The 15,104-nt window shown below is 42.4% G+C and overlaps 1 protein-coding gene across 1 annotated transcript in view; it reads left to right on the forward strand.

The window, feature by feature from the left end:
• The first annotated feature begins 284 nt into the window (after window positions 1–284).
• IL20RA (interleukin 20 receptor, alpha) overlaps window positions 285–15,104 on the forward strand; it is a 33,566-nt gene continuing 18,746 nt past the window's right edge. Inside the window, exon 1 of the mRNA XM_010844230.1 lies at window positions 285–505. Within this exon, the coding sequence (XP_010842532.1) occupies window positions 397–505 (109 nt within the window). The 5' untranslated portion in view covers window positions 285–396. The remainder of the gene's footprint in view (window positions 506–15,104) is intronic.

Here is a 15,104-nt window from a genome sequence, read left to right on the forward strand (position 1 = left end):
TGCCTGGAAAATCCTACGGACAGAAGAACCTGGTGGGCTACAGTCCATGGGATTGCAAAAGAGAACCACACGACTTAGAGACGAAACAACAGTAACAAGTGACCTTGTTGGTTAGGGAGGTGGAAAGTCAAGGATTCTCGGAGCTGCTAGCCCGACGGGCTTAGAGGAGAAGTCGGACACTCCCCTGGCGCTGGCACCCAGCCCAGGCTCCGGCGGGACGCGGGTGGGGCTCCGCCGCAGCTCCGCCTCCCCGGGCACCCAGCCAATTGGAGCGCGGCGCGAAGCCTGAGCCCTGGCCCAGGGTGCGGAGGGGAGACCAGCTCCCAGCGCCCGCGGCCCGAGGGGGAGTCCCACGCTGACGGCTGCCTGCAAAGATGTGACCCAGCTCCGGCGCCCATGTGCGCCCCCGGACCCTCAGCGAGGGCGGCGGCCAGAGGAGCCCCGGCACCCGGCCTCCCGGCCCTGCTGTTCCTGCTGCTGGTGGCCGCGCCGACGGGACGGGCAGGTAGGAGTATCGCGCCCGGGGCCAGCCGACCGCCCAGCTCTGACTGATTTCGTCCACCCCGCCTTTTGCTTTCAGGCGCGCGGAGCAGGAGGAGCTCAGGTCCGCGCGGGGAGCCAGGGAGCCCGGGGAAGAAACGCCGCTGCCTCGCGTGCGCTGAGAACTTGTTGCGAGGGTTGCAGGTGACGGTGAAGGCAGGTTGACGGTAGTCGCTCCGAGTGGACGCGCAGCTGGTAACTTGCGGTCGGCGACAGTGCCTTTGCACATTGCACTTGCCCCCACGTCGCAGGCTGTCGCCACCCCCGCCGCGGCCCCACGGACCAGCTGCCCTTTTACAGGGAGCACCCCAGGGAAGGAGGCGATGCCTGCACTTTAAAAAACCAAACTCCGGGAAAGAGTTGGGCTCGCAGTGGACAGGAGCTAGAAAGGGGCAACGTTTCTAAAGTAAGATCCCTTTCCTGGGCAAGTCATTTTTTTTTTTTTTTCCTTTGCAGTTTTGACCACGTACATGTAAATGCCCTTTGATTTTTCGGAAGTAACAAAACTTGGAACTGATCTGTGATACAGGTTGTTTTTGGTTTTGTTTTTAAGTTTTAACTTTACCAGCTGCAAGCCAGTAAATCAGAATGATTCATTAACTGATTTCTGTTTTCCTTCTGCATTTCTGGTGTAAGAGAAAAAGAATGTTTTTAAAGCAAGGTATCTAGGATCCCCTCTTTTTTTTTAATTTCAAGCAACAGAGCTTGAAATACTGTGTTTTGTGCAGATTTGGCCCAGGCCTCTATGTTTTTAACCCAGAACTGAACAATGACTGTGAATGCAAAAAGTTGTCCATGAAACTGTGGTGTCCTTAGTAATCAAAGAACAAGTTGCAAAAGTTCAGTATAATTAAAAGAAAAGCGTGCATATAGATCTTGGAGAGATTTTTGGACAATAGACATTATGCACAATAAGCTTCTCTTTCTCTTCTAAATCCTGAAGTTACCAGAAATTGTCATTCTTTTCTCTTGTGATAAATATTCCTAGGTAAGCTGAATGGGAAGAGACTGCTCCTGACTTAGCCAGATACTGAGCTTCAACTAACTGACAGGAATTTGGTTGTTTCTATTTCTAATCAAATAATAAAGCTTGCTTCTTAATTGTATTGGGAGGCTGACATTAGAAGGTAATAATATTCTTGGCTTCAAAGCAAAATTAGGGGAAAAAACAAAGAAACTCTCTCCTGACCCAGGTACTTTCTTGGCTCGTCTTAAAACATTCCTGTCTTCTTCTGGGCCTCAAGGCACACTGAGAGCTGATGGGAAAATCAGGTGAGAAGGTACATGTGTTTATGTGGATAGAGAGCTATCCCATCTTGTTGGTTCCACCACCATATCTGTTGAGCCATGTGAACTTTCTAAGAATTATGTGACATTGCCACATTCCAGTAGTAAAGGCTTTAACATTTCAAAAATTTTGGCACAAAAATTTGAAGTCACACAACTCTTTGATTGGATTGGGCTGTACTACAATACCAAACATCCAAAGAGAAAGAAAAAAAAAATTTCAATGTGGCATCAGCATTTTAGGAAAGTTCTTGGTATTTCATTTCAGGTCAACTTTTAAAGGAATTTGGAACATCTGTACCACACCCACATGGCAGGAGGGACACAAACTCAACTCTATCAACTCTCCAGGGACAGAAGTTTCACTAAGAAATTCATCACTATGGTTTGGCAGTCTGGTCCTGTTGGCCTAATCCCATGTCTTATTCGTCACTGCAGATAAAGAATCCTGGTCAGCATAATATTAATGAGCATTTAAAGCCAGTAACAGAGAGTGGGAGGAGATGACTTGCCAAAGTCACGTATCTCCTCTCCTCAAACCCTTCAGAAACTTCCACTGCTGATAGAATCATTCTAAAGTCTCCTGTGTGGTCTTATGTGACCCCTCCTGCCAGTCTCTTCAGCCTCACTCACACCACTTAATTCCTACTATTGTGGACGTTTTCCAGTTCCTAGAGCAAACCAAACTGTTTTGCATCACAGGGACTTCATACTTGCAATTCCTTGTGCTGGAATGTTCCAGCCCACTCTGTCTCTGGCTAACTCCTGTTCAGACTTGACATCTCACCTCCGGTGTGCCTCCCTCAAGAAGAGCTTCCCAAAATCCCCAAAGAGGGAAAAAATAGAATTTATTGTGTCTATGAACAAAGGAGCCAACTCTAGGTTTGGAGCTTTTGAATATGGTCTAAATATTAAAGTATCTCTGCTTGTTAGAACTAATATGCTATATTTAACACAGTGAGGGTATTTGTTGAAGTGTTTCTTCTTTGATATAAACACAGCAGTAGCAGGTATTTTATTTCATGGAGAAGTTATTTTAAGATATTTTTCACACACACAAATGATTCCAGTGAACTAATTAAATTTTTTTCATTGCTTTCTCCTTTTTAGCTTTTAATTTTGAGCTAATATGAGACTTACAGAAAAGCTCTAGAAATAATAGAGCTCTCATGAACCCCCTCACCCTGTTTCTCTTAATTTTAAGATCTTATATAACCATACAGTGTTCAGAACAGTGAAATTAACATTGATGTAACACTGTTCAGGCTTCTGAGGTGGCTCAGTGGTAAAGAATCCGCCTGCCAATGCAAGAGACGGGTTCGAACCCTGTGTTGGGAAGATCCTCTGTTGAAGGAAATGGCAACCCACTCCAGTATTCTTGTCTTGGAAATCCCATGAACAGAGGAGCCTTGTGGGCTACAGGCCATAGGATCCCAAAGAGTCAGAAACAATTTAGCAACTAAACAACAACAATGTAACACTATCTGCTAAACTACAGACTTTGTTTCAGTTTTACCCTTTTTTTCCACTAATGCTGCTTTTCTGTTCCAGGATCCCAGTTACCTTCAGTTGCTGTCTCCTTCCTCTCCTCCAATCTGTGAGTTCCTCAGTCTCTGTTTGCTTTCCTGTCCTTGACACTTTAGGAGTCCTGATCACCTTTCCCTCAGACTTGTCCCTCAGTATGGGTTCATTTGAGGTTTCCTCATTAGAGTGAGATTATTCCCTTTGGGCAATAATACCACAGAAATGACGTTATCTTTATCAGCCCATCCTATCAAAGGGTTTATGATATCAGTACATCTTCTTCCTGATGATGTTAACTTTGATCATTTGGTTTAGGTGGTGTCTGTAGGGTTTTTCACTGTAGAGTTCCTATTTTCATTTTCTGATTAATAAATTGCTGCTGCTGCTGCTGCTAAGTTGCTTCAGTCGTGTCCGACTCTGTGCGACCCCATAGACGGCAGCCCACCAGGATCCCTCGTCCCTGGGATTCTCCAGGCAAAAACACTGGAGTGGGTTGCCATTTCCTTCTCCAATGCATGAAAGTGAAAAGTGAAAGTGAAGTTGCTCAGTCGTGTCCGACTCTTCACGACCCCATGGACTGAAGCCTAGTAGGCTCCTCCATCCATGGGATTTTCCAAGCAAGAGTACTGGGGTGGGGTGCCATTGCCTTCTCCAAATAAATATCTAGTGGGAAGATATTCTGAGATGGAGCAAGTATCCTGTTTCTCCTCAAACATACACCCACTAATTTTAATATTCATCAGTGGATACTGGATGCAATAACTGTTATGCTTAACGGTGATTTTTTAATTTCACTCTTTCCTTCTCAATTTATTAAATTGGAATTCTAATGCAGGGAAGAGCCTTTGCTTCTCTGTCATTTATTTGTTTATTTAGTTTCTTACATATATTAATATGGATTCATAAATGTTTTGCTTTATTATTTGAGTTATAATCCAATACTATTATTATTTAGTATTAATTTTATTGCTCAAATTTTCCAGCTTTGGCCATCAAAAGCTCTTTTAGTTGGTTCCTGCATGCTTTCAACAGGCCCCATTCTTTCCTGAGCATTTCATTACTTTGTAGCATCACAAAATATTTCAAGTTCATCTTGTATTTTCCCTTCCCCAGGTCTGAACGGGCTTCCCAGGTGGTGCTAGTGGTAAAGAACCCGCCTGCCATTGCAGAAGACATAAGAGACACTGGTTTGGTCCCTGGGTTGGGAAGATACCCCTGGAGGAGGGCATAGCAACCCACTCCAGTATTCTTGCCTGGAGAATCCCATGGACAGAGAAGCCTGGTGGGCTGCTGTCCATAGGATCACAAAGAGTCCGACCCAACTGAAGTGACTTAGCATGCAGGTATGAAGGGCTGAATCAGCCACTTCCCCAAGGAGCTCTAGTTCCTTCTCCTGGAAAATAAGATCTAGAAACCAAAATCTCATTGCTACTGGAATGTTGTTTCTAGGCCCTCTTAAAAAAAAAAAAAAAAGCTGACTGGCAACTGCTTTATTTTCAGAATTGTTTTTGATACAGAAAACTAGGCTTGAAAAGACCTTAAAATCCCATCCAACTCCTTCTCTTGTGAATCTCTTCTGCAGCATAACTTCCAAGGCATTACCTCTCTGCTGTTGAAGCACCTCCCATTGTAGGAAGCTCACTACCTGACACCCAAGTCATGATGTCCTGTCGTTGCAGACTTCCAGCTACTGGAATGTTCTTCTGTGTAATGAGCTGAGATCGTGATCTCTTTCCTCTTCTCCCGTTGTCTCTCTCAGAGTTGGTCCTCACTCTGAGTGGATCAAGTTGTACAGAACAATCTGCTCAGCTCATTGACTGCAACCATCACATTCCCTCTGTCTTCTTTCATCTCAGCTAACCACCTCCCCAGTTACACCATGCCAGGTCTTTCTCCTGGTCTTTTCTGTAGGTGTGTATTCTGGATTGTCCGTAAGCTGTCAGGTTGACTCACTGTAGATCATGATGAGATGGCTCATCTGCCACATTTTAAACACTACCCCTGGCATGTTGGTCCTTAAGTGATTTACCATCAGGTTCTCGGTGAACACAGGTCTCTAATGCTTACCCTCCCTTTTTATCTTTGTTGTCTTCTCCTATGAGACACAGACCTTGACCCCTCATTTAAACTCAGAATTTCATACAAATATAATTTCATTTTGTAGAGGCAGTTTTCTTTCTCTTCACTTCTTAGATTGCAGAGAATGGAAGTATGGCATAATGTTTTGGCTAGAGCTGGTGAAATCTGTGATGATGGACTTTAATGCAATTAATGAGACTTTTCTGGAAAGGAAATTTTTATTGATTACAAATGTTATCTATTAAAAATCAGTTCTATTTTTCAATGCAGTGCTCACTGCATTGCACGCGGAGATGCCAAAATGACTTCCGCTCAACTTTTCCAATCACTTTATGCGCAGCTTCATCAAATGCCAGCTCCACCTCCAGGCACAGAGAATGGCATTCCTCTCTTCTACAGGTTTGTCAGGAAGTTCTCCTTCTTGAGTCTGAGCATGTATGCCTTTCATCCAGCCTCCTGAAATTTCCATTTCATACAATTACATTTGTATTTTGGTAGTATGAGTATTTTGGCAAGTGTATCCTCTTAGTTAAAGCTTCTGTTTATGGTCTTTCCCCCATTTAAATTTCCTCCTTTTCAATGTTGCAGTTTTTTTTTTTTTTTCTCCTACATCAGTCCCTTCCTCTTTACTTTCAGGTAACTTGGCAGCCCTTCAAGCATTCATTGTTCTCATAAATAAACATTATGTTCATTTTTGAGGAAAGATGTGAGCAACAGACACCTACTATATTACATTTCTAGGCCTGCCATAACAAAGTACCTCAAACTGGGTTGCTTAGATCAATATAAATTTACTGTCTCACAGTTCTGGAAGCTAGAACTGAAAACAGTAGGAGAGCATCTGTTCCACGCCTCTCTCCTAGCATCTGGTGGTTGCTGGCAATCCTTGGCGTTCCTTAGCTGTTGAGCACCATCCCAGTCCTCTGCCTTCACACAGTGCTCCTTCTGTCTCTTCACATAATCTTCCCTCTGTGCATGTCTCTCTTTGTGTCCAAATTTTCCATTTTTATAAAGATACCAGTCATGTTGGATTGAAGCCCACCCTAATGAGGTACTGGAGGTTGGGATTGCAACATACTCCTTTCAACATACATTTATAACACCAACCATACCCTCAGCGGGCTTCCCAGGTGGCTCAATGATAAAGAATTTGCCTGCAACGCAGGAGACCCAGGTTCAATCTCTGGGCCAGGAAGATTCCCTGGAGGAGGAAATGCCAACCCACTCCAGTATTCATGCCTGGAAAATTCCTTGGACAGAGTAGCCTGGCAGGCTACAGCCCATGGGGTTTGCAAAGAGCTGGACATGACTGAGCAACTGAGCAGGCACACACCATACCCTCAAAGACTTGGAGGGTAGTGAGCAGGACCCATGAGCTTAGCTCCTAAAGTAAAGAAAAGCTGCCTTTTCAATCCTATGTAGTTCTCCTCAACATATTTATTAATCTATGTCCACTGCCAAAGGGAAACTTTTGTAGAGGTCTCACACATGAAAGCGTCCCTTGAGAATGTAAAGGGCATAGATGAGTCTTCTCTTATTCTTTCTTTAACATGAGCATAAGAGAAAGCCACCATTTTGTAATATAGGCAAACATGGAATCATTATGTTGTATGACTGAAACTAATATAATGTTTATGTCAATTATATCTTAATTTTTAAAAAAGAGAAACATCAATGGATGTGTATTAAGATGATGGAGTTAAAATTTCTTCAGCAGAGGGGTTCACTCTCTTCCAACCCCTACCTCCTGCCTCCATTTCTCTGTGGGGCACTTTCCTGCAAAATCTTGCTCCAACATGGACCATTTTCATGCTTAAGGCTAATTACTCATATGATTCCAAGTCAGCCTCCCTCCTCCATTTTACATTAAAATGTATATGTTTAAAAGGTTCTCTAAATTATCTACTAAATGCTTTATGTTGTTATTTTTTAAGTTGGCTAATGGTTGGTTTAATGCAAAATAGAACAACATATGTACCAACTTAAGAGTAAATAACTTAGGGGAATGAGGTATTTGAGTTGATCGGATGTAATGAAAAAGAATCAGCTTCTTACCCCCACACATTCATTTTGAGTTTTCATAAGTTAAAATATAACTTGATGCAATGTGATTTTTAAATAACCTTCTTTTGAGTACTTTTCATTTATTCATTCACTTACTCAGAGTCATTCATTCATGCATTTCAGGAACTGTTCTAAGTATTGAATTGAACAAGAAAGCAAGGATGCTTTCTTTGTAGAGCTTTTAATCTCAGATGATTACAGTATAAATGCCAGAACTGAAGAAACCAAGCTTCTTTAGAAGCACAGAATAAGGCAACTGCTCTAATTTAGGAGTCAAGCAGGGCTTTCTGTGAAAAGGGAAACTGAAACTTATGAGAATTGCCAATATACTCGTTGTATTTTTCATTTTAATACTAGCAAGAAAATAAAGTTAAATCCTGCTCTAAGCATATTCTATCTGTAAATGACAAGGTAGTTAATATTCCTTTTCCACACTTATATTTCTTTCTTATAAAGCTACTAATCAACAAACAAAACCCAACAACAAATAGCAAAATCCTACGAAAAGGAGGGATTTTTTTTGAGGGTGGTATTGCCAAATGGATAGGAGTAAGGAGCTTTGCAGCTTACGGACAGCCTGACCTCAAGGTCATTGACAGCCTCACCAGGTCACTGTGGACTGTGGCTCTACTCAGTGCTGAGTCCATCTGCAGTTATCAAAAGGCACCCATGTTACAGCTGCAGTTTTCTAAGAAGGCTGGTATCCTAGGTGCTGTTTCCTGCTTCCTTAATCAACACCGTCCTTTGAAGGCTCTGTTAGCTTTAATAACAAGAGCAAGGGAATGTCTGCATCAATTCATCCCCTGCATTGATCCTGGAGAAGTCCCTTGTTGCCAGTACCTTAGCCTGACCGGTGTTTTTTTAACATCTTTGTGGCAGGATAACTACCCCTAAGGGCTGATCTTTAGAGGGACCTGTGTTGCACATGGATCCCCTGTCCATTGTGTTACATTTAGTTACACAACTTCATCAAGGCATAATCCAACCTAAAGAGGTCTAAATCGAGTCCAGGTCACTGTCAAAAACATCAAAGCATTGACTTGTCACTACAGAGGAGAGGTAGCCCACTGAAAAAGAACACATCTTTCTGACTGTATTTTTAATGGCTGCCATATACTTCTGTCTTCATCTTATTTGATTAGACAGCTTGAGATCACACTCTCAACCTCATTTGCCTCAAAATCCCAATCAACAATGAGCAGAAGTAAATACTATTACTTACTTCCAAGTCTCCATTAAATGATTACTTCCAAATCTCCACTACTAAGTAATTATTTTTAAGGCTTATTTTTTTTGTTTGTTTTTCTTACTTTTTTTCTATTTTTCTCTGTCTTCTCACATTTTTATCTTGTTCATTTTCTTTCTGAATATGTGAAGTGATAGAGATATCAGTGGAAAAACTGTATTACATATGTGAGGATAAAAAGAAGTACTGGATTTGAAAATGATGTGAAAGATAAAGTGGATGATATATGTTGATATTTAATAAATATCTGTTGATTGAACTTGGAGCTCCCAATAGTTGTTCTTTCCAATACCTTTGTGGCTCCAAATGGTTTCTCTCTGTTCTTTCTTTTCACGTATTTATTTTTAATTTTTTTTGCTTGCTCTGGGTCTCTGTTGCTGCACGTGGGCTTTCTCTAATTGCAGAGTGGGGACTACTCTTTGTTGTGGTATGTAGGCTCCTCACTGTGGTGGCTTCTCTCACTGGGGAGCGGAGGCTCTAGGCACACGGGCTTCAGTAGTTGCAGCACTCAGGCTCAGTAGTTATGTTGGGCAGCTTAGTTGCTCCGCAGCGTGTGGAATCTTCCTGGACCAGGGATTGAACCCATATCCCCTGCATTGGCCAGTGGATTCTTATCCACTGTTCCACTAGGGAAGTCTGTCTCTGTTCTTTCTTCTGTCTTTTCCTTTCTGAGGCAAGTTATTGAGTTGTAGAGACTACAACGCACATGTGAATCTTCTTTCCCATAGTTACTATGGTAGTCACTTTGGATAGACACTTTGGCAATCACAAAATGTGGAGAAAATCAAACCCTTGCCCTCAAAAAGCCAATTTCTGAAAAGGAAGGGAAGGCATTCACACAAGAAATGACATAAGCCAGTGAGACTGATACTCTAACAATGGGACCAACATATACAAATTGATAATGACATCTTCAAAATAGGCATTTTAGGAAGCTATGCACAAAAATCTGACTGTTTTTCCTAAACTCCTTTTTTCAGAGTTCTGGATAGAACCTGCACACGTTGGTCAGAATAACCCATTAAGTGGCAAACCTCATCGTGAAGGTGTGGTTTAATTTTCAAAATCTTTCAGAGCCACTTCCAAGCAACTTGTATAACCAAGCTAAGAAATGCTATGTTGGGCAAAAACAAGGTGTGCCTATTTTTCAATAACGAGATGGAATTTTTGCATATTTATAACCTACCTCTGAAGACAGTTGTAGCTAAAAGGATATGTGTCCCAAATGCCGGAGCTGAGCAATGCCGGAAATAATTATAAACCGCCCCAAGGAAACTGCTTGGAACATGTGCACTCTTTTTGATGGGTAAACGCCAATATATTTATTTTAAGAGGTAGTCTCAATCTTAAAGTCCCATTTACTCTCATGTACCAACAGCAATATTCCAGAACATGTTTAAGCACATAGATTTACTTATTGAGGTGTGGCTATAAAGAAATAACATGTTTTTCATGTATGACTTATATATCACTCATCCATATAAACATTCACATCCTTGGCAGGGAAAGCGTGTATTGATGGATTATGTCCAGATTCAGAACATACCTGCTCTGAAAGAGCAGGGCCTTCTGTGTGTTTCTGTCTTCCAGTTCACCTTAGTAACTGGATTTTCTATTTCTAGTAGGTGCCTGGTAATGAGGTTGAATCAATGATATGACTAAGTATACTTCCACCAGAAAAAGATTCAGTGAAGGAGAAATACTCAGGTTTTCCTCATTGAATTTCTTACATAGCTCCTTAGAAGCAATTTTCAGTAACATGCAAACTTTATAATGATTGTGCAATCTCTTCTTCCCACAACACTGTTCTTTGGAGCGTTCCCTAAAAGCAGCAAGTGAGTATCCTAGCAGAGAGATTTCTGTTGTCCTAAGAACACTTGGACTCAATCACCCTCCGAATGGCTGAATAACCGCAGGCAAGTTGGTCAGCCTCTCTGGGCCTTTATTCAGCTGTGAAAGGAGAATAGTAACCATGGAGGACAACGTTTTTGTTGTTTCGTCACTAAGTCGTGTGCAGCTCTTTGCAATCCCTTGGACAGTAGCCCACCAGGCTCCTCTGTCCATGGAATTCTCCAGGCAAGAATACTGGAGTGGATTGCCATTTCCTCCTTCAATGGATCTTCCTGACTCAGGGATAGAATCTGTGTCTCCTGCATTGGCAGGTGGGTTCTTTACCATGGAGCCACCAGGGAAGCACATGAAGGACAAGGCTGAGCTAATAATTACTGAGTTCTTTCTTTGTACCAGGCACTATTTTAGGAACCTTATTTAATCATCCCAGCAAGCCTGTGAGGCAGATAATAATATTGTTTCGTTTTACAAATGAGGAAATTGAGTGCAGAGGCTAAATAACTTACTTCAGGGCACACAGCTTAGGTAAGCAGAGAGCAGGGAGCAGGTGTCAGTGTGGCTCTAGAACTCTTGTTCTTATGACTTCTCTCTGACCTACTTACATAAACAATTATTAGAAGCCAATGAGATAGAGCAGGTGGCCGTGCCCTGTATAACAATGAGCAGTCCTATCATAGACAAAGAAGAGGCCGTACTAAAGCACAACAGCAAATGGGCTAAGCGGTAATAGGGAAATAGTAGCAGAATTGGTAGAGAAAGATAATCGAGGAACTAATGTTAACTCCAAACCGTACTCTCTCATTCATAGAAGACAGTTAAATATATTTTCTCAGGTAAATAGTTCCTGCATCACGCTTTCAGTGTTGGTTAGACGACTCACTTTTTAAGAGCACTTGAAATATAATTGCAGTGGCTGGGGAAGGAGGAAAGAAGAGTTCATGTTTTTCAGGAGAAATAATTTAAAACTTAAGACCAAAGAAAATATGCCTTTCCTTTTAGCGTGATGAAGTTAGAACAATACTTCATCCACTGGAAGGCAGAGACACTGCTTAGCTCTCCTTTGGTGGAGGTTGGGATGAGATATTTACAGCTTTGCTTCCTGAAATTGATTAATCGCCCTCTGGTGCCATTTTGTACATCAACTCTTCTTAACCCCATTTTCCACAACAGAAAACTCAGTCAGGTGATTTTTTTCTCTTCTTTTGGTCTTACAAGGTAGTAAAGTATTTTCCTATTTTGAAAGACATTTACAGTATGTGGCAACCACTTGCCATGAGCTGCTCTTCCTTCATTAAAAGTATGTTGAGTATCCCCTGTGTACACTGCAAGTTTCCCGGGGTTGTTTCAAGCTGTCAAGGTTTGGTAGTTCACACTGTATCACCCTCGTTCCGATGTTCATATGAACCTGGCTCCTGCTCTGTCTTCATGATGTATGTGAGCCAAGCAGTCCCTGGTTCGTTCAGTTCAAAAGTACTTGCCAGGCACTGGGAATACAAAGGGTCTTGTAAGACATGGTGCCCTGTGTCAAACAGCTCAGAGCCTGGTGATTGCTTCACTGCTTCAGCTGCAGAAAGACAGATGGGGCTGGAGACTTTCTCAGGGCCGAGCTGGGCAGGGCTTCCTCAATGCTGAGGTTCCCAAGTTAATGAGCCTGTGAAACTTGAATGGCCCCAAGGGGAAGTCCCCAGAAGTTGCCACATTTGACTATTCAGCCTCTTACAGTCTGGTGGTTTTCCTCAGGAGTGCATGAATATATTGTCCATAAAGGGTAAGTCAGAAAGTCTCAGCCCCAGAAGAGAGAGGTTTGGATAACCATGAGACCAGTTACCCTCCATGAGTTCACACTGAAAACCTCGCCATTTTTTACTGGTGTTCATCGAGTACTAATTTATGCATTGATTTTTTCCCACAGTGTAATGAAATAGAAATACCTTTTACTGTCAGGCATATGATTGAAACTGCAACATATTTAGACAGTGACCTTAGTATTATCTTTGAGGCCATTAGGAAAATGTTATACTATTTCATTACACTTACAGAAAGGTAACTATAAGATAACTCTTGGAACTAATGCAGCAGCCACACTTTGTAAAACTCCACTAATGAACTTTTCAAAGACTTACTCATTTCAAATACCATTTATCTATTCTCTTTCTACTCAAGGACCCAAGAGGAGACAAAGGACCTTTTATTTATGGTGCTATAACATAGGTGAAGCTGGGCTAGAAGGCTTCCCCAAAGGCCAAGATATAATGAGAGGAAAATAAACACAAAGAGGGAACACAAGTCTAAATGACATGACTTACAAGCCAGAGCTAACTCATCATTACTTGGGAGATCATTAAGTGGGTCCTCCTTGCTGACCCCTCACAGCTCTGTTAGGGTAGTAAGCCATCTTTTCTGTTGTTGTTCATTGGTCCATTCACACTCCATTTATAGGCTGTATTCCCTGTGTTGTACAATATATCCTTGTAGCTTATCTTATACGTAATAGTTTGTGCTTCTTAATTCTCTTCCCCTGTATTGCCCTTCCTCCCTCCCCACTGATAACCGCTAGTTTGCAGAAGCCGTCTTAATTACCCTTAATCCAAGGGGACCCCGCCTCAAGTCTCCCTCCCATTGCCCAACATTCACACCCCCATCAGGGAAGCTCAAAGGGAGCCCAAAATTCTGGTCCCTTTCTGAGGTCTTCTGAATTTCACTTTCTCTCGAAAGAAATGCCTCCTCCCCAGTGACTGTCATCAGAAATGCCCACTCCCTTTTAGGGTATACCATGCATACTCTCCACAATATCACAACACAATCATGTCATTAGAATAGCACAGGCCAGTATTCATTGAATGGAGGCATACAAGGGAAAATAAGGCGTCTTCTAGTTCCAAAAGATATTTAGGGAGAGAGTACCAAAATTATAAAGGGTATAAAATGCTAAGCAAGTTAGGAGTTTGCAGGTAATTTGCTGTGACTAGTGAATGTAGTGCATTTGGCTGAATACCGTAAGGAGAGGCCAGACCAGGCTGTGGAGACCCTTGTACCAAACCAAGGTTGTAGTGGTACAGCACTCCCAGAAATAAAATTATGTGTACCAATCCAAAACCTTTGTGATTTTGATTGTGATATTAAATAGAAGGACTTTCAGAAGTTCAGATCTGTACTCACAGGCCATAAATCTATGTGAACAAAAGTGCTTTTGTAACTCACAGATCAGCACATGACTCCTGATATCAATGTGGGTATGACATATTTTCACTTGGATGTTGACTAAATTATCTTATCAGTACTGGCAGGTTAAGACAATGACTTATCTCAGTTGGAACATTTATTCAGGAGTGTTTTCTTTATGTTTTTCCAAACTGGAAACAAATAGTACCTACGACTTTGTAAAGATGAAAACACCACGAGGAAATACTGGTTATCGATTGTGCTTTTTTTTTAATGTGCTATTTCTCCCCCTCAGAAACAAGTACTAATTCTATTTTCCATCATTCTTTTGCATCATCAAAAAGGCTGCTACTGCTGCTGCTGCTGCTAAGTCGCTTCAGTCGTATCCGACTCTGTGAGACCCCAGAGACGGCAGCCCACCAGGCTCCCCCGTCCCTGGGATTCTCCAGGCAAGAACACTGGAGTGGGTTGCCATTTCCTTCTCCAATGCAGGAAAGGAAAAGTGAAAGTGAAGTCGCTCAGTCGTGTCCGACTCCTAGAGACCCCATGGACTGCAGCCTACTAGGCTCCTTCATCCATGGGATTTTCCAAGCAAGAGTACTGGAGTGGGTTGCCATTGCCTTCTCCTCAAAAGAGCAAATATTCCTGAATAAATCCTCATCTGTTGATGTAGCTTACACCCGATAAGACTCTCATAGCTCTGATTCATCACAGATTCCTGTTGTTTCTGCATTGAAAATAGAGCTCCAAGCTGTTGCCACCCCACTTTCCATATCCACAGCCAGCGTCTTGGTGCCAGCTCAGCCATCCTCATTAGGGTTGCTACAGTTGTGGTCTCACCCGTTTCTCCAGGTCTATTCTTGCCCTCATTCAATCTTTTCTCCTCTCAATAGTGAAGTAATCCGTTTGAGATACAAATAGGCTCTTGACTTCCCCTGCCTAAAAGGCATCAGTGCTTTTCTGCTGTATTTCAATTATATCCCAACTTCCTGTCCAGTGTTTACAAAGACAGGGGTGGCGGTGGAGGATCTAGCCCCTTTGAACTTCAATCACAACATGGCCAGTAGCCTTCACTTTTTCCAGCCACACTGACCTTTTGACTGTTCCAAGGGCATGGTATTTTTGGATTGGCATTTCCCCACTTCTGGAGTCTGCCTGGAGCACTGCCCTCCCACCTCACAGCTGACTCTTAAGCCCCTATCTAAGTAGGTTCTGTGACCCACTACTCCAACCTTATTCTCTTCCATAGCTGGGTCACCACGTGCTTGTCTGATTTTTGACTTGTCAATGGTGTCTCTCTTCCCACTAGTCTGGGATCTCCACAAGGGCAGAAACATACCTGCTTATTCAT

Source organism: Bison bison, unplaced genomic scaffold (genome assembly GCF_000754665.1).
Source record: "Bison bison bison isolate TAMUID 2011002044 unplaced genomic scaffold, Bison_UMD1.0 scf7180017864198, whole genome shotgun sequence".
In the NCBI taxonomy this organism is placed as follows: domain Eukaryota; kingdom Metazoa; phylum Chordata; class Mammalia; order Artiodactyla; family Bovidae; genus Bison; species Bison bison.